The sequence below is a fragment of the Myxine glutinosa genome, chromosome 8, assembly GCF_964187855.1.
Source record: "Myxine glutinosa chromosome 8, kmMyxGlut1.1, whole genome shotgun sequence".
Lineage (NCBI taxonomy): Eukaryota > Metazoa > Chordata > Myxini > Myxiniformes > Myxinidae > Myxine > Myxine glutinosa.
This window is the reverse complement of record NC_136268.1, coordinates 113,409,543-113,430,720: the sequence shown is the minus strand read 5'-3', so window position 1 is coordinate 113,430,720 and position 21,178 is coordinate 113,409,543. Positions and strand designations below refer to the sequence as shown.

The 21,178-nt window shown below is 45.4% G+C and overlaps 1 protein-coding gene across 9 annotated transcripts in view; it reads right to left on the bottom strand.

Moving 5' to 3' along the window:
- Positions 1–21,178, bottom strand: part of LOC137432868 (transcription factor 7-like 2) — a 255,878-nt gene that overhangs the window by 50,391 nt on the left and 184,309 nt on the right. The window contains exon 1 of one of the 9 annotated variants that reach the window (XM_068125136.2): positions 3,576–4,229. The exons of the other annotated variants lie outside the window; for them this stretch is intronic. Coding sequence (XP_067981237.1) covers positions 3,576–3,731 — 156 coding nt within the window. The 5' untranslated portion in view covers positions 3,732–4,229. Of the gene's footprint in view, positions 1–3,575; positions 4,230–21,178 lie in introns of those variants that run through there. 9 annotated transcript variants of the gene reach the window in all.

Here is a 21,178-nt window from a genome sequence, read left to right as displayed (position 1 = left end):
ACTGAATATAAAGAACAAGGAAAACACACACACAGACACTTCTTGCCAACTCGAAAGGAACTCGACTGAAGTGAAAGGAGCTCGTTCCATCTCCTGAAACCCACTCACGTGTGGAGATCTCAGCAAACAACAGCAACCTGCACGCACCCACATGTACACACGCGCGCGGGCACACACTCACATATACACCTACACACGAGGGTGGATATTTTGACACCTGTGAGGCTTCGTTCCACTTTCTGAAATATGGAGATAACAACCAAGACACACTAATGGTGTGATAACAATGTAATGAGCCAAGACAAGAAAAAGTTGCTTGGCCATCACACCGGGTGTCACAACCAAATTTCTACAATCTTCCATAACCCTTATACATCACACATTGGAGCAAGATAATTATGAGAGCTTTGATGGAAATAATAGGAAAACTTTGAGAATTCTCATGCATGTCTTGCATTGGAACTGTAACAAATCTATCTGAAATGCTTTCTTGATACCAAGGTGGTAGCTGTTACAGGCGGAGTGGGCGAGTTGGCATGCCATCTCACGAAGACCGCAACGGTCTGATGGCATGGCGTGTGGTGCGTAAAAAAGGTTGGAGTCTTGTATGAGATGGGCCTTTGGTGCGTAAAGTCTCGAAACCGTCTTTACACTCCCTCCCTTCCTCAAGAGTCCCCGCGCTGCTACGGCTTGTTACGAGACTCCTTGGACAGACAAGCTTTGAATCTTGGCTCCTTCGTCCCCTCAAAGCTGTCAAAAGTTCCACAGCAAGCCAAAAACAAAGTGACACTAAAACGCGGTGATGCGCCACCATATCCGAGCAATCCGACGGCTCGTCTCGTCGCTGCCCCATCGGGAGCGTACCAGATGAACAATCCAGAGTCCCTCCCGCTGTTCAAACTACACCAGTCCTGTCATCAGTCCCTTGAATCATCCAGCCTTTAATCATGAGCCAATTTTTCACCGAGAAATAAACACACAGACAAGGCATGTGATTCTGTCATTGTTCATGCGAACATTTCCACTGCAAATATAGTGCCGACCGGATCATATCGAGGGTACTCGAGGCCCAGAGCTGCGCTATTGGCTCAGAGATTTTGGTACACCATGAATGGTCCTGGCAGACTTTTTTGAAGTGATGGCGGACTCCAGGTCCACACCTGTTATGATTGAATACAGGATAGTCTCACTCGCAAGGACAATAGGACAGCTTCTGAATGGATAAGTTACAGGTGATGTCACAATGAATTGCACTTTCACTGCTTCCTCATTATTACGTAAAGCCGAGCCGTTGTGAAATAGCGGCAAAAGTGGGGAAAGTTTCAACCCACTTCGAAAATCGTAAAACGGATGGTCCTCGGGGGGCCAAATCAATGTCTGAAGACTTTCACAACTCCCTCGATATGGAAAAATAGTTACGGCAAAGGTGTTTAGAATGGAAAAACCGGGATCCAAAGGACGAGTCAACATCTGTGCCGAGACAACACCGATATCATGTATTGATATCGATATCGATTTCTATATCAAATATATCGAAATATCGCTTTGATATCGATATCAAAAAATCAGAAAACACCGAAACATTTATCCATCATGGACGGATAAATTGTTAAATTCACGACGTGGTCGTGACCTATCCCAAATGTGAATGGGTCGCCACTGCGTCGTGGTTTTAACAATATATCCGTCGATAAATTTACGCACAAACGAGAAAACGTTGCCAGATTGTCGTTACTACTCCACGAGCGCACGTTTAACGCTGCACGAGAATGGAGCAATTGAAGGAGAAGGGGGAGAGTGTCTATCTATGACCTGCAGAGGTACCTGCAGGTTATTAAATTGCATACCAAAGTAAAAAATGATAGTTTTTTTTTAACAGGAAAGGCAAGTGTTTTATGATTTTATAAACGGGACCATTACTGCATGGCATGTTATTTACAAATGTGAATTGCAATACATTGCGCTCACGTCTGACAAAGGATGCATTATTTGTTATAGTTTATCTCGTCGTGTGCGCAGCAGGGTCTGCAGCCATAGATAGAACAGGAAAAATAACATGGTTTGAAAACGAATAGCGAGTTGCATCTGGTCGCTCTAAATTATATTCTCAATGCCATATGCAAGGTGTTCTAATGGAGTGACAGGTGCACAAATGGAGGGGCAGCTTAACGTTTACCAGTCACCTAATTCTATCCGAAGCGGGATTTGATAAACGGGTGAGAATTGGCTGGAAATTGCGTCTAAATTGCAGGGTGCCTTTCGCTGCTCGTCCGTTTGCGCAGCAGGGAAATTACATGCATATTGTCGACAACCAATGGGGTTAGTGGGGAAACTTCAATGACCGTAGGGCTGAAAATGAGCACGCATTGGCCTTTTTCAGCCTCGCTTTTACTCTCTGCATGAGGACAACATCACATCTTATTGCACAAATCCACAGCGAGATTTAAAGCGCCATGTCGTTCCACGCACGTCAAAGAAAATGTCGAGAAGGAGGAAAGCAGGATTGGGAAAAAGGGAACAACAATAATAAATAAGAATAATAGCAACATATTACCATAACGAATTTGTGCATTTAATAAAGCAGGTTTGCACTCACATGCGACATGAGCGGATAAGCCAGATCGGTGTCTCGTTTGTGTGATTGCGGAGCAGTGAAGACCGTTCGCATATTCTGAGAGCAATTACTTTCCCTATGCCATATTTTTGATTGCTGATAATAATGGAAGGCAGCAAACATTCGTTGTGCTGATGAACATTGTAAATGATGGATTTTTACGACGAATCCTCAAATTTGTTGGTATGATGTAGTACTTACAGAAACACATGGCAACACAGTGGAAAGAGGTGTGTGTGGGGGGAGAGGGTGGAGGTTGGATAAGACAGCCTCAGGGCCGGACAGCCAGGAGAAAGATCCAAGTCACTCACATCAGAGCCACTATGCACGTGCTCAGCATTATAGCCACAATCTTGGAGCGTTATGGACTGAATGACTTGTGTGTTGGAATATAAAATGATGAGAGTAATAAAATTGTTGAAGTTAAAAGAAATTGATCAGTAGTAAGATCTGCACCGGAACGATCAAATAGACAAGCCAAAGGCTCCTCCCCAAATAAATAAATAAATGAATAAATTCCATAAGCCTTTTGAGATTTCGTGAAATCAATTTTTTCATCAAGTTTCTAACTTAGTTTCCCATAGGAATTTCAAGATAAAAATCTTTATGGACAACTCAATGCACACAGAAACACACTTTAGATGATCTATGAACCAAAACATGACTATGCTTGAATGGCCTATTTTATGCTGCCCAAAATGGAGCAATAGATGTCCAACTAAATCACATTGTAGTTGTAATCACCAAATATTGTCACGATATGAAATAAACAAGTTTAATACAAGTTGAACAATATGGCGAGCAATGACAATTCCAACTGACCATTCCAATGACCATTCCAATGACCATTCCAACAAAACAAACCCATTCCAACTTTCTTCTGTGTCTCTCGGGACTATCGAGGAATAAGCGACGGACTCTTTCTTCCAACAGGACCCAAGGGAAACCCCGAGATGCTCACCTTCCAGCCTGGCCCCAGAAGCATGCCCCCGGCGGCTGGATGCAGAAAGAAAAATCCTCCGGCCAAGGCACCAGCTTTCCTGGCCAACTCTGGACAGCCCAGTGCACTCATGGCATCGCAGTCGGGCAGAGCCGCAAGTAATTTCTCCCCGGCCATGGACGCAGGTGCAGAGTCAGGGCGCGCACATCGGCGGATAAAGCACAGGCGAGGTTTCTTTCACTCTGGAGCTACTCCTTGGCCAGTCGGACCTGCGATGCTTCTCCAGTCGTGGAGAGGCGACCGAGAGACAAGTTCTCCGGGATGGCTGCGTGCGTGCCGTACAAAGGGGTCGTGCCCGTTCTGCGTGACAGCTCTCACGAGTGGCGGCAGTGGCGGCAGTAGAAGCAGGAGCGGCTGCAGAAATGGGAGCAACGAGATTCCCGAAGCTAAGCAAGTCTCACGACCTCGGTGTCCAATTTGCAAGCATTAGGCGAGACGGCCCTTAACAAACAAACATATCACATCGCTCGCGCCCTACAGACTCGACCCAAATAATCACGTCCCACTGTGGCAGGTTTCGAGGCTGAGAAGAAGCTACACTGGAGCTTTTTGGTCCATCAGAAGGTGGTATTCACGTCGTCACACTGCCATGCAAGAGCCGCCTGCAGTTTCCAGGCGTTTGCAGCTGGCAAGCGCTTCCGCCCACAACCTCATGTGGTCCGATAAGAGAGTACCAAGAAAGTGTAGAATATGGTGTGGTACAAATGTTCCACGTCGGCTGGACGAAGCTAAGACAATGGAATGCTTGTCCCAAACACGCTTACAAATGTCACTTCAGAACCTTGTGGCAAGAGCTGGCTGCCATCACTATCCGCATTTTGCTCAAAAGTCCTCCTAAAAGTTTCTAGATTGCGACAATCCACATAAAGATATGGTGATTGGTATTTTGAGGAACTCCTTTCGATTGAACACGCGACAGAAATGAATTTTTCCAATTTCCAAAATGATCACCAAGCTCTAGAAATCCATGGCTTCAGCAGAGGGCACCAAAAGATGGCTGAGCAGCCGAGAGACCGACATTCCATTAGTCTCCCCTCTGGACCCCCACCAATCTCACCTCCCACTCCCTATCATCCCCGGGCGAGCAACTCTGCTCATCCGGTGCTCCCGACAGCAGCCGCTGCACTGTGGCGTGCTGAGTCGAGCTGCCACCCCTGGAGCTAATTCAAAACCTCGCATATTCCACCTCTAGACTGGACCGACCCAACGGTGACACCAAATGATGACCGCACCAGTTGAGTGGATTACATTTTTATCTGAGGAAAAACCTCTGGACTTATCATGGAGCAAGTGACAGAGAGATATATTTTTCCAATAATAATGAAGCAATTGTTAAGCTAAACAATGACTTAATAAAATGCATATGCACAACAATGTGTTTAAAAACAAAATGGTCTTTGGTAACAAAATGTACACCTTAATCTGCTGTGGCCCATTTATTGGCAAAATTATTGAGAGGCTGAAAATTGTTAGACAAGGACTATGTTAATCCCAAGGAACCTAAAAGGTTGGTTATTGAGGAAACTCAGGTACCAGAAAATGCACCACAAATTGCAACATTGGATGGTAAGCATTGGAATCAACAATATTGATGTTTTTAACACCAAACCATAACTCAAGAATCTTCACCGCTTGTTCGATAGATCAGTGGAGAAGAACTAATGGGAAGTAAAGGGATGGACATGCAATCTTGTTCACGCACAATCAATCAGTGATGGACAAGCTAAAAGGATAGATTCATGACTGAACTAGTCTGGGATGTACATGAGGACAGATGCACAGACACTCTTTAAAAGTTTTTTGGGGGTGGGGGGTGGGGTGGAAAAGAGACAGAGCGGAAGGAGAGAGAGAGAGAGAGAGAGAGAGAGAGAGAGAGAGAGAGAGAGAGAGAGAGAGAGAGAGAGAGAATCGGGCGTGTTCATTCAGCCGCACTCCGAGAGTAGAAGCAATAAAATTAGTGCTCGATCCCATATCTTTTTCTGGCTATTTAGCATTGCAACCAAATTAACGGCGTCAAAGCATTAATGAATATTAATCCGGCAGCAGCGCAGTGCAGGGCGCAATTATTTTTGAGTGACAGGAGCCATGGCGAGCTGGCTGGAGGGGGCGCTACACTGGTCTCGCGTTGTGTGGGCGCTCTTCGGGGAACGCGGACCAGATTAATACACTTTTAATGAAGGAAGCCGCCATTAAATATGAAACAGGCACATCGTCAGATACATAAATCAAACCTGCTGCCGACACTCAGTGCCGACACCCCGATATTCTGATAAAAAAAAAACTGCGTGGTTCGAGGTCAGCTCAGGCTCGGATTCTCAGTAAATGAGCACTCCGCCCGTGGATCAATCTTAGTTCGTAACGTGCAACAATTAGGCTCGAGGCGTGGACGTTTCCAAATGAAGATAAAGATCCACCTGACAGGCGTCTACGGTTCATTCTCCACGCACCACACATTTACCAGGGAAGACCCGACGACGCAATTCCCTCGGCATCATCGCCTCCAAATACGAAAATACGAACACCCGGGCTTTCAGGAACAGAATAAACAAAAAACTGTTTATAGAAACCATTGGGTGTGTATACGATGCTCCTTTACCAATTAATATATATTATATATATATATATATATACATATATATATATATATATATAATATATGTATAATAGATATATATATATATTCTAGATATATATACATATATATTTTTATATGTATATATGCATACATATCTATGTATATATACATAAATACATACATATATATATATATATACATATATATATATATATTGTTGCGGTTTTGAGAACCCACACTTGCTTGTAAATATCACATCATTAAAGGTTAAAGGTAGCACCCCATAGATAGGCCACAAGCAACACATAGGTCACCATAGGATATCAGTTATTCCTTAGTATGTGTTAGATAAGGCCATTTTCCAATAGTTGAATCTGCGTTGCATCGATCAAATAAGAGTAGGCCCTTTCGTTCATTTTGCAGCCTCCTCCAAGCGACACCATAAGCGCGCTCCCCAGTCTGTGCCCCATGGCCCCTCCCAATTTGGTACGCTCCTTGGCCAGCAGCAGCAGCCTTCGCTGCCGGTGAGCTCGCTCAACGCCGCCATAAGCCACGAGGTGAAGCCCGGAAAAAGGGGGCGGAGCACCAGGGAGGAGGTGTGGCCACATCACCCAGCCGTCAGGGCGGGGCCGGTAAGCGATAACCAGCCAAACAGGGCTGGAGTGACATCGCCTGACAGAGTGTGGTTGGGGCTGGCGGAGCGATCGCTGGCTTGACTTATAAAAGCGCGCACAAAAGCCCTTTTACAGGACTCTCGCTAAAGGCTGTCGTGATTACCATGGACTCGAGAGTCTATGCGCTTGATCGTGGTTGAACAGGACTGGCACCATTTGCAGCGTGATAAAGAACTGATCGTGGTTGAAAGGACTGTGCAAAGAGGGCTTGCTGGCATTGGTATTTCAAAGCAGGACATTTGGGAGGAAGCGCTTAGCGCGAGTCGTGCGAATATTACGTACGCCAGTACAGCAGCCTTCCACCCGTCATTCTAATTGTCCGTTCGCGCTACGTTACAATACGAGCTGCCTGCCGGGTTTTTCGTCTGCTGGACCAGAGCCGGACTGGAGCCTGGACGCACTGGTGACCTTCCACCCTACCATCTGCAATCCCCGTGTGAGTGTCTGTATGTGAGATGGGCCCGTTTGTCCAGGGAATAAGTTAAGACCGTAATTAAGGCTGCCCTGTGTACTTTTCCTTCCTCTTCCTTTCTTGTACATTCCTTTCGTTTCCTCATCTTCTTTGAACATAATTAATAAACCCATCTGTTCTTCCTGTTTTCCTGGTTTCCTCTCCATCCGATCGCATTAGTCTTTTCTCCATTGGGTACCCGTGGCACGATCGCAACCGCTTAGAATCAGGTCTAGTCACATGTTAACAGCTCGGGCCGCGGATTGCTATCCGCTCGGCAATATTCCATCCATATCCATGATTCGAGTGGGAGTTATTCCCTTGCTTTACGGTTGGTGGTAGTAATTAGGTAATATGACAAAAAATCGACCAACAACCCTATTTACCACCGACCGGAAGGAACGTTATAACTTCCAGGACTCGCGTCGGCCAGATAAAAGGTCAAGGGGATTAACCCCCCACCCCCCTTGATAAGGGGAGAGCCGACGTCGGAGATCCGTAACAATATATATATATATATATATATATATATATATATATATATATATATATATATATATATATATATATATATATATATATATATATATTATTTATATATATATATATATTGTCATGAATTTGGTAGAGCAACATCTAGAGCTAGGTAGATCTGAATAGGTAGGTATTCGACTGTCGTGACAGGGACTCTACATGTAATAAGTTCTTGATGTTGAGGCGTTTGTCGGGGTAAGATGTATGATTGTGGATCTACCTGGAGATTCGAGTGTTAAATAGTGAGGGATTAAAGGTAACGCCCCTGTGAGTTTCACATAGTAGTCAAACCTTTGTCCATTATGGCACTCCAAACCACATAAACATTAGTTAGGTCCTTAGCGCAACATTAAATAAATCCTTTCCCTGACAATGACTTCGGAACAAACGGACAGGAAACCAGGCTAGGACACCGCCGATGATGGCCGCAGCCAGCTACACCTCCGCTGGGCCTCGAGTGCCATGCGCTATCACAACACTACAGGCCTGTGATTCGGTGGAGGGCACTGATTGGGTGGCGCACCAAGGAACGTGACGTCACCAGCAAGGTTATTTAAGGGAGCGCCGAACGCTCTCTTGGTTCTTCTTTTGTTCTTCTTGTTCTCTTGCCTCTCTGGCGTCTGGCAGTGCAGCTTTTGGTCTCTTGTGGTTCATGCTTTCAGTTGCGCAGCAGTTGAGAAGAGTTCTGCAGAAGAGTTGGCTGCCAGCACTCCCGCAGAGAGTTCACTTCAGTTGAGCCGGAGGAGTTGAGTTGAGACCAGTCCCGGAGTGAGTTGGAGGGACGAGACGTGCAGTCAAACCTGCGTTCTCCCCGTTCCTGTCTTTTCGTGCTTCGTGTGGGGATCGATCTTGGGTGAAGCCGCTGGCCTGCGTTGGGTGCCTTGGAGATTGGTGCACCGACCTCGTGGGCGGCGAGAGGATCGGAGCTTGGAGAAGGCCTGGTGGCGGCTGAGCGCGGCCGTGTCACAAGAAGACGACAGAGACAGATAAGCCCGGGCTCCGCGTACACTGTACACGACGTGACGTGTTTCTTTTGTAATTCATAATCTCCCTCGTATCGTGTTTGATATCTGTTGTGTGTGGGATCCCAATTTAGGCTTCTGATTAGAGTTATTACCGGCGCGGGCTTTTTCACTGTCTTTACTTTTCATTAATAAATCCTTGTATTATTTGCTGTATATATATCTGAACGCAGTTTCCTGGGTGTTTCATTTTAATAGATAAGGCTGCGGAGCTTGCTGTGTCCGCCATTCCGCGCATTTCACTTTGTGTCGAGTTGGAATCCGCCATTGCGTTTTCGCCTCGGGAGTGTAAAGCCTCGCAATCGACCATCCGTAACTGTGGTGTTAATCGCGGTTGCGTAACAAGTGGTGTCAGGAGTGTCGGATTCGAACCCGTCGGACAAATTTTTTTGTCCGCGGCGAGACATCGACCGGTCGGGCGTACATTGCGCCCGACGTTCGAACGCAAAATTTTTATAGGCGAGGCGGAGAAATTTAGTAATCAATTGGGCATACGGAGCGCGATATCGCGTCTTCGTCAAATTTAAATTGTGTTTTTGGAATTGAAATAAATACGCGCGCGGGGAACGACCTTCCGAAAAGCGGATGTCGGAGGTCGACGAAATGGAGGTGCATAGCGAGGCCTCCGTCAGCGTTGGGGTGAGCCGGAAATAGGGGAATTTGATGCAGAGCCAGAGGTGAGCCTTGGAACCTCCCTCGTCCCGAGCACCAACTTATGCCCCTCCCCTACCGGGGAGTCGGGAACAATGGGACGGCCCCTAGAGACGACCAGGCTTTAATGAAATTTTTAAAGGAATTAATGGATGCTCAGAGTGAGCGAGCCAGTCGGGAATTGAATGACCAAATTGAAGGGATGGAAAAGAACAGTGAGCGATTGGGAAAGCAGATGGGAGACATGAATGCACAGGGTGAGCGAAACCTTGCAGAAATTCGGGGAATAAATGATAAAATTGACGGGCTGGAAAATAAAATGAGTAATGATATGGGAGAAATGAAAAGTGGGTTGGAAAATAAAATTGAAGGGATGGAAAATAAAATGGAGTCGCAGGGGAAGGAATGGAGGGAAGGACTGAAGGATATGAGTGACCAAATTAATGGATTAAAAAGGGAAATGTCAATTGTGGTAAGTGTACAGGTGAGCGGAGAATGTCCACAGTTCGATGGGGAATGTGTACAGGTAGATGGGGAATGCCTGCAGGTAAACGTGGAGTGTCCACAGGTGAGCGGGGAAGGAAATTTGGAATGTGAGAGTTGTAATGGGGAATGTTTCCCACATTCTGGCCTGGTTGTTTATCGGGACCGTGTGGATGTCACAACACCCCAACCGGGGGATGAATTTGGAATTGTGCAGCACCAGGGCGGTGGTGCGGAGCAAGAGGGGGTAGAGTTTTTGGGGGTCCGTGCAATGGAGCCGGACCAGGTATTTATTGGGGATATTGATCAAAGCCTGGCGGGGCCAGGAATGATTTGTGGAAATGATGAGGATGAGGATGATTCGATCCAGCGGCTGGAGACCTGTGACAGTCCCATGGAGGTAGAGCTTGTCCAGGCCCAAAGGAGTCTGGGTGATGAGGTGAGATGGTCCGAGGAGGTGGTTGGAATGACCGAGGGGACGCTCACTGTACACTGCTATTTGGAAACAGAGGCTCCAAAATTGGACAACCAGTTGGGGGAGTGTGTTGGCTCCGGGCTGGATTTGGATCTTGAAGGATCGGGAGATAGAGCTTCTGGAGATTTGGTCCCTGTAGGGAATTTGGATCAACTGCAGGGAGGGGCAGAACAACCGGGGGCAGAGGTTGTTCCCTGCAGCTGCGGTTTGGCAGTGGGAATGAAAATTTGTCAAAGAAAATTTAAGATACAATTAAAATGGGAAATTGATTTGGAGCAGCCATGGTGGGGATTGGTCCCCGGGCTGCGGGATCTGGACATGGAGAGGTCATGGGTGATGGCCTCGGGCAAAAGTTGCCCCTTTCAAAATTTGGGTATGCCAGCCAGCTGGGGGGCTGTGATGGCGAGATTTGGACGTGGGGTCCAGCCTTGGGTGTCGAGGTACGACCTGGGTCCCACGGGGGTCTGGTGGAGTGTGGCGTCCCTTGTCCGTCGGGGCGCCGTCCGAGCTGGTGGCTCGGGCCGACAGGGTCACCGGACCCTGGTGGGGGTTAAGACCTCCAGAGGGGTCCGAGGTGGTTTCTCAAGCCTGGGTTGGCATTTATTGAGGACCACTAGGGGGAGGTGTTGTGGGTCGTGCTTTGGTGGTGGCACCGCAGATGGCCAGCTTGGGCCTGATGTAGTGACCACCCGGGCATGCGACCTGACACCCTCTCCCTGAGACTTTGGGACAACCGGCATGTGATGACCTGCCATGCCGTGTTGGTCGATGGATGTGAGTCAATCCGAATGGACAGGGATGGAGATAGCCTGCCAGACAACCATTGGGGCATCTGTGGAACGTGATGGTGTGAGTGACCTTCCACAGATGTTCCGTTATGATTTATGGATTCTCAGGTTGGGAAGAGAGCCATGGGGATGTGAATCGAGAGATGTGTAACGAGCCGAGCATATGGGCCATGCTCGGCTGGCATGTGTATGGCAAAGCATCCTTCTTTGGTGAGTTTAGTGAAATGTGATAAATGGTTGGCATGGGTAATCTGTGGGTTAGATGCAAATTTAAGGGTGGATTTTGAAATGTCATGGTGGACACTGTACAGTGACGCCATTATTGATCCAGGTGTGCAGACCAAAGAGTTGGAGGCTGTGATGAAATTAATAGGGTAGCAAGACACAGCTTTCAACTGGTTGCGGGGGCAACTGTGCTGATATTTGGGACGTGGGATGATGGGGATGTAGTTGTGTAGCCTGAGGGTCAACGTGGTGCTATGCGTGTCCGAGGTGTGTGGACCATGTCTTCTGGGTGGGTCTCCTGGTGGAGCATGGCTGTTGACTGGACCTTGGTGTGGTCAAGTGTGGGTGAGCACTGGGGGGCTGCAGTTTTGTAGTCGGACTGGGGGATGATGGGGAGGTGCAGGGGACGTGGCTGTAGGGATGCCACGCACTGCGACCGTGCCCCCCAGGGCCGAGGTTGTGTGTGCGGTAGTGTGTGTTGTGGCAGCAAGTGCTCACCACATTGGCCAGCTGGGGCTGCTGCAGCTGTGTTCCTCGCAGGGGGGCCGAAGGATGGATGGTGGGTCGCACCCTTATGGACACTCATGGGCCATGTTGGCGTTTTGACTGCACACCTTGTCCCGGTGACCCTTGCACGGTAGAGGTGCAGAGCTGTCGTGGCCATAGGTAGTTGTGTAGCGATGATCACCGTTGGATGCGGATCCACATACCTGCCAGTGTAGTGGGGACAAAAGAGAAATTTGTAAGTATTTGGTAGGCCCAATGTGAAATTTTGGGAATTGTATGGGTGGATTGCACTTTGGACCTGACCAACCTGCAACTACCTGCACTTGAGGTGTGTTTTAAGGAGTACTGTCCCAGGCTTCAGGACTTGCTTTGGGAAATTGGGGACATGTAATTTGGAGTTGGGAGGCGGGTGAGAATGATGACATGGCCGGTGAGGGGATGGAATGGGAGCCACACAGTGTCTTGTGGGTGGCGTATGTTTTTGTGTTGTGGTTATGTGTTTTGATGTGGTCGTGAGAGTGGAACCTGGAGAGTGAGTGATGATTATTGGAGATAATGAGGGGTGATACTTGTGCTTTTGGAAATGAGCTTTTGGAAATGTGTGATGGCTTAAATGTGAACTGGGGGATTTCACATGTAGCAGGCCATGGCAAGCCTTGTAACACCTTTTACACCATCTATGGAATTGTACTGAATTGTGCTGAGTTGTGTGGAGAATTGAATGGCAGCGGGGGAGGAAGTGTGTTTTGGGGTCTTGTGGGTGGGGAAGGTGTGTGTGTGTCCGCAGGTACAGAGCAAGCTCTGAGGAGCGATGCCTGCGGGCCCCCCCCTCTGCGGCAATTACCCCTGGCAGCCGGTGGTAACTGGAAATTGGAGCTCGTCGGTGGAGGGTCTGGTTGGGCGCCGCGGGGTGAGGAAGTCCCCCGGTGACCCGTGTTGCTGCGCAAAAGCAGGAGGCAAAGGAGCCTGGTGTGTGTGGAGACCCTCACCGGCGAGGTAACGGCGGAAAGGGGCTGTTGGGCTGTCACGGGGCCAAGAGGTAAAGGGGGGGGGGGCAATGAACTTGTAAGTCGGTTGACTTGTTTTTGGGACTGCGGGCACCACAGCCTGATGCGCCCCCACCATCTTTTTGTGCGGTACCTCCCCGCTGCCTAGTTGAGGAATGCACACACATGCGAATGACATCAATGCCATGGTCCTGCAGGGGGGGGTGTATTGAGAAGAACCTTATTTATTTTTGAAATGCCTTGATGACATATGGAATGAGAATGAGTGGTTAAGGGGTTGTGTTGTACGAAGGTGGGCGAAATCCACCAAGCCATGTCACTTACCTGCAACATCTGGACAGGGCCCGAGGAAATTTAGGGGGTGCATTGGGATGGCCCCGCAGGTAAGGTTGTGTCTTGTGGCATCCACCGGGGGACGCGGTCTGTAGACCGGGGTATCTACAAGGGTTAGAGTTTTGAGTTTTTGTAAGATGGTTAAGTTTGTGGATAAGGTAGGAGTTTTGGTGTGTTGTTTGTTCCTCCCTCCGCAGGAACAACGAAGAAAATGTACATACTTGCATGATGGTTAAGGGGTTTAGCATGTTAGGGAAGTGTAGGTAGGTAGTCCGACTCACTTCCCACAGCCCTTCCTGATTTATTTCATAGGTTAATTAAGTGTGTGACAGTAAGTGTTAAGGCTGGAATGGTAGCGCCTGCGGTGAACCTTGCAGGAGCTACGGTTCCGGGGGGGGGGGGGGGGGGGCTGTGAGGCGTTTGTCGGGGTAAGATGTATGATTGTGGATCTACCTGGAGATTCGAGTGTTAAATAGTGAGGGATTAAAGGTAACGCCCCTGTGAGTTTCACCTAGTAGTCAAACCTTTGTCCATTATGGCACTCCAAACCACAAAAACATTAGTTAGGTCCTTAGCGCAACATTAATTCCTTTCCCTGACAATGACTTCGGAACAAACGGACAGGAAACCAGGCTAGGACACCGTCGATGATGGCCGCAGCCAGCGACACCTCCGCTGGGCCTCGAGTGCCACGCGCTATCACAACACTACAGGCCTGTGATTCGGTGGAGGGCACTGATTGGGTGGCGCACCAAGGAACGTGATGTCGCCAGCAAGGTTATTTAAGGGAGCGCCGAACGCTCTCTTGGTTCTTCTTTTGTTCTTCTTGTTCTCTTGCCTCTCTGGCGTCTGGCAGTGCAGTTTTTGGTCTCTTGTGGTTCATGCTTTGAGTTGCGCAGCAGTTGAGAAGAGTTCTGCAGAAGAGTTGGCTGCCAGCACTCCCGCAGAGAGTTCACTTCAGTTGAGCCGGAGGAGTTGAGTTGAGACCAGTCCCGGAGCGAGTTGGAGGGACGAGACGTGCAGTCAAACCTGCGTTCTCCCCATTCCTGTCTTTTCGTGCTTCGTGTGGGGATCGATCTTGGGTGAAGCCACTGGCCTGCGTTGGGTGCCTTGGAGATTGGTGCACCGACCTTGTGGGCGGCAAGAGGATCGGAGCTTGGAGAACGCCTGGTGGCGGCTGAGCGCGGCCGTGTCACAAGAAGACGACAGACAGATAAGCCCGGGCTCCGCGTACACTGTACACGACGTGACGTGTTTCTTTTGTAATTCATAATCTCCCTCGTATCGTGTTTGATATCTGTTGTGTGTGGGATCCCAATTTAGGCTTCTGATTATAGTTATTACCGGCGTGGGCTTTTTCACTGTCTTTACTTTTCATTAATAAATCCTTGTATTATTTGCTGTATATATATCTGAACGCAGTTTCCTGGGTGTTTCATTTTAATAGATAAGGCTGCGGAGCTTGCTGTGTCCGCCATTCCACGTGTTTAACTTTGTGTTGAGTTGGAATCCGCCATTGAGTTTTCGCCTCGGGAGTGTAAAGCCTCGCAATCGACCATCCGTAACTGTGGTGTTAATCGCGGTTGCGTAACAATATATATATATATATATATATATATATATATATATATATATATATATATATATATATAATAGATAGATATATTCTAGATATATCTACATATATATTTTTAGCCGTGTCGCAGACGCTGCTAATAGTGCCCTCTGCTGTTGTTGTTGTTGTTCTACTTGTTCTTCTTCTTCTTCTTGTTCTTGCAGAGAAGACAAAACATCAAAGCTCCACCCATTCCGGGAACCATAGCTCCACCCATTTTGGGAGAGGCTTCATATAAACAAATATCCACCATTTTATTAACTCGCATAGCTTTGAGGCCTGTTTTGTAGGCCCGTGGTGTCTTCCTCTCTCAGTTTTATTTCAAATCAAATTCGATATATTATTTCATTTTTCACAGTCGCTAACATAGTTTTAGACTCGGTTGAAAAAAAACGGGAAGAAAATCTGATGAAAGTTGCCCTTTATAGAACGAAATGAATTCTCAAAGGCCTGTAACTTCAAGTCCATTGAGATATTTTTTTTTAAATCGCGGCATGGTCAGTCATACACCGCCCGAAATAACAGACGGGAATATGCCGAGATATATATATTTTGTTAAATCGCGGCATGGTCAGTCATACACCGCCCGAAATAGCAGATGGGAAAATGCCGAGATATATTAAAAATTCGTCCATTGATGACAATCGTCACGATGAAATATTTAATTTATACGTCGTCACAATAATGTGGAGAGAGGAGCATAGCTTCGTTCACGTGTCGCCACATACGGGAAATTGCCGAGATATATTTTTTTTAAATCGCGGCATGGTCAGTCATACACCGCCTGAAATAACAGACGGGAAAATGCCGAGATATATTAAAAATTCGTCGCCACACACGGGAAATTGCCGAGATATATTTTCACTTTGCACAAAAATAACATCAAGTAATCGAATCAATAGGAATGTCCTGTGCCTATTACATCGACGTTATAGGCACAGCTGCATCTAGGCATTGTGTAACATCGACGCGGCTTTTGTTTTAATTAAAACTTTTTGTACTTGTTATATGTATATATGCATAGATATCTATGTATATATACATAAATACATATATATATATATATATATACTGCATATATATATATATATATATATATATATATATATATATATATATATATATATATATATATATATATATATATATATATATATATATATATATATATATACTGCATATATATATATATATATATATATATATATACTGCATATATATATATATATATATATATATATATATATATATATATATATATATATATATATATATATATATATATATATACTGCATATATATATATATATATATATATATATATATATATATATATATATATATATATATATATATATATATATATATATATACTGCATATATATATATATATATATATATATATATATATATATATATATATACTGCATATATATATATATATATATATATATACTGCATATATATATATATATACTGCATATATATATATATATATATATATATATATATATATATACTGCATATATATATATATATATATATATATATACTGCATATATATATATATATATATATATATATATATATATATATATATATATATATATATATCAGTCACTATGTGACCTTCATATCATCAGTGGGGAACCACCAGCAAGGTGTCCCATACAGCTGTTGCTGCACCTTGCTGGGAGCGATAAGCACCGCCTGCCACACGGTAGCATTATCTCTGGTATCCACTCATCACATGGAGTCGACTTGGATGCGGTTGGGAGTTACTAATAATTGGTATCTGTAATCTGGCTCTCCAACCTAATGAGCGAACGTCATGACGTCATCACCATGCATGTCCGCATTGCCTGCAAAGCTCCAGGGGAACCATCTAGCAGTGCATCATTATGGATTATAAATTCAGATACTGTCACAAGTGCATGCAAAGCTCACAGTTACCGACCTGGTTTCGTCCTTGTTGGGGCTTCATCAGGGCAACGCAGTGAGCCTTCCATACACTTGTAACTCTGAAAACCTTTCGGTTTTTACATCGGTCACTATGCGACCTTCATATCATCAGTGGGGAACCGCCAGCAAGGTGTCCCATACAGCTGCTGCTGCACCTTGCTGGGAGCGATAAGCACCGCCTGCCACACGGTAGCATTATCTCTGGTATCCACTCATCATATGGAGTCGACTTGGATGCAGTTGGGAGTTACTAATAACTAGCCGAAACCCGTGGAACATCCACGGAAGGGAGGATGTGGTGTATGGATAGAGTGTACCATTATGGATGGCATAGGGGATTTGCTTGTCGGAGTAAGAGTTAGGAAGAAAGATGAGAATGAAGAGTGCGTATATGAACAACGATCGCCGACACCGGCACAAATGCATGCTCTGGATTGTCCACTCAGTGGACGGCTTTTTTTCGCCTTCGCCTGTCCAATCAGTGGACGGCTTGCTTCGCCTTCACCCAGCAGACGCCAATACGATGGCGTCGTAAGATGGCGTCATATCGGCAGTTAATCGGATGCTTTTGGGCCCCAACGTCGGCTAATTCAGATTTTTCGAGTATGTACATGATAAACAAAGAGGGCGGTTCGTAGATCATAAATCCATTAGTGCCGTGGGCATCGGGTCACTGGGTGTGGCGTACAAGGGATAACAAAGTCGAGTCCTTACGCTATTATTATATAGATTGGTATCTGTAATCTGGTTCTCCAACCTAATGAGCGAAGGTCATGACGTCATCGCCATGCATATCCACATTGCCTGCAAAGCTCCAGGGGAACCATCTAGCAGTGCGTCATTATATATATATATATATATATATATATATATATATATATATATATATATATATATATATATACACACACACAGACTTGGCATTTAATATTGAATATATATTTTTTCTTGACTTGGGTTTACTTTCTTAACTCAGTATATCAATCTGGTGAGTTTCTTTTACACTTTGGTGATTTATTTGCTAAAAGAACCATGTCACTGATTGTCTGTCGCAGCAAGAAGTCAACAACAGGATTATATCACAGGTGGCGTGGCAAAATGTACGGACAGGTGCATTTGACGATTGGCTTCACAGTCGGGTATACAAGGGTTGCTGCGTTCTGTATTTGTGGAAAACAACTGCTGCACGTCTCCAAAAGTTATTGCCACTTCCTCTGGAGCTGGTCCGTCAACTCGACCATGCTGTTTGTCATAGAGTGGCGGCTTTGCGAAATTACGGCATGAAACAGCATGCTATTGCTCGGCAGTATGGCATCACTCAAGGTCAGGTGTCAAAGATCCTGAAACGAAATGCTCAGAGGGGTGTCCCTACTCCAATACCGAGGCCAGGAAGTCCCCGCAGAACCACAAGGAGAGATGATCGCCAGCTGCACCGGTTAGTCACGCAATGGCCGTACCAAGTCAGCTAATCGGCTTAGGGCTGACTGGCAGCAACTGACAAATGTGCCTGTATCCAGAAGGCTAGTCAACCAACGACTGGTTCAAGCAGGCTATTGTGCCAGGCGTCCCCTGAGAAAGCCACGCCTGACCAGACAACACAACCAGCGCCGATTGCAGTGGGCCAGAGAGCAACGTCAATGGCAGCCAGGAAACTGGAATCATGTGATCTTCAGTGACGAGTCTAGATTTCTGGTCTATCGTCAAGATGGCCGCGTCCGAGTGCGCAGACAAGTGCATGAAGCCGACAACAAAGATTGTATAGTGCCAAGAGTCCAAGCTGGAGGTGGTGGGGTGACCGTTTGGGCTGCTTTTCATGCAGGGGGCAAAACTGACCTGGTTGTTCTGAATGGAAACCTGAACCAGTTCAAGTTCAGGGCCATTCTGGAAGAAACATTGCTTCCATTTGCTCATGCAGCCTTTCGAGGAAACGTTGTCTTCCAAGATGACAATGCACGGCCTCATCGTGCTCACATGATCCAACACTTTCTTGCTGACCGTGGTGTAGAGCATATGGAGTGGCCTGCCATGTCCCCGGATATGAATCCGATAGAGAACTTGTGGGCAGAATTAACGCGTCAAATCGACCACTTGGACCAGCAGCCAACCTCTGTGCGTGAATTGCAGCAGACTATTGTCACTGCATGGCAAGCGATTCCTGTCCAAACCTTGGCAAATCTCATGAACAGCATGCCTCAACGTGTACGTGCTCTCCTGAATGCTCGTGGGGGTTACACGAAGTACTGAACTGTAATTTTACTGTCCGTAATCCCAGTCGTACTTTAACTTTTGTTTTTGTTAAAAGAATTTTTTGGCTAATGTGCAAAATAAAGAGATACTTCTGGAAAACGTACAGAAGTTTAACACAGTACTGTCCATGAATTGAGTTCGATATCAGTTTACATCACTTTCAAGGATCAATTTATTTGTTTCAAAATGTCAAATGTGGTTTTTGTTTCTTTTAAAGGTCACATTAACAAAATCTCGAATTATTTCAACATAATTCCAATGAACTTTTGGTTCTAAGACATCATGAAAAGTAAGTTCACCCCCACAAAAAAAATATTCCATATTAAATGCCAAGTCTGTGTATATATATATATATATATATATATAGATATATAGATATATAGATATATAGATATATAGATATATAGATATATAGATATATAGATATATATATAGATATATATAGATATATATAGATATATATAGATATTATAGATATATATAGATATATATAGATATATATAGATATATATAGATATATATATAGATATATATAGATATATATAGATATATATAGATATATATAGATATATATAGATATATATAGATATATATAGATATATATAGATATATATAGATATATATAGATATATATAGATATATATAGATATATATAGATATATATAGATATATATAGATATATATAGATAGATATAGATAGATATAGATAGATATAGATAGATATAGATAGATAGATAGATATAGATATATATAGATAGATAGATATAGATATATATAGATAGATAGATAGATAGATAGATATAGATATATAGAATATATACATTATACATATATATATATATATTGAGGATATGAGGACTGTATTTTTTTGATTGTGTGTATTATTATTATTGTTTATTCTGCGCCTCCTGCCTCCGGAGCTGTGTAAAGGTCAAAGGGCGTCCCATAGTTAGTCCAAAAGCATGCACGTCAGCCAAACATAGAGTACCCCTGTTCAATAGTTATATCTTATTGTGTTTTAGGGTAAGGCTGTCTCCCATTAATTGAAATACTCCATTGCACCAGTGAAAGAGATAGATTCCCTTCATTCCCATTCCCAAAACCTCCATGTCCCCTTTCGTCATTGCCAGGCCTCGATCGCCATTGCCAATTACCTCCCCTCCAATTGCCGCCATTGACCACGAGGCAGGGTCGGAGAAGAAAGGCGTGTCTCCACCTCGTCATAGAGGGGAGGAGTGAGCCAGCCCCACTCGACCAACCATGAGCCAGGGGTTTGGCTAGAGAGGGCGGAGGAAGAGCGATCGGGGAGGTTCGCAAAGGTTGAGGGGCGGGGCCTATACAACCCACGGCAGGGCGTTTCCCGAAGAGATGAGCTTTTACAGAGAGACGAGAGGGAGTCCAAGCAGTTGGGTCCAAGAGAGGCGCTTTGAGTTGAGTCCGAGAGAAGTCCAGAGTTGAGCTGCAGCTCAAGCCACCGAAACTGCATTTACTGCAGCTCGAGCCACCGAAACTGCATTTACTGAAGCTGGAGCCACCGAAACTGCAGCCACAGTAGTGTAGCGTGAGGCCTGGACGGCAGTTTGGAGCAGGGGCCGCGAAGGAACGGCGGCTGCCCCAACGAGTCGATCGTGCTGCAGGACCAGTTGGACCTCCCTATCCCGCCAGCCATCCACCTGCCATCCCTATCATCATTCCCCGTGTAAGTGTGCTCGTAGTCTGTCTTTTGTCTTGTCCCTGGGAATAAGTTAAGCCTGTTAGATGAGCTAGTATTTTCACTGTGTCTCTAAAAGCTTCTGTATATTATTTTCTTATCTTTCCTTCTCCTTGGTTATTCTGAGTCTGTAAATAGTAATAAATAGTAATCGTATTTCCAAACCTTTCTTTGCCTTCGTCTTCCTTTTCTTCACATCCGTCTTTGTCTTTTCCCTATTGAGCAGCTGCGGTGCGATACGGCCAAAGTTTGGGTTAAATCGAGTTTTAGTCAGGGAAGCACTGTTCGGCCGCGGCAACACCAC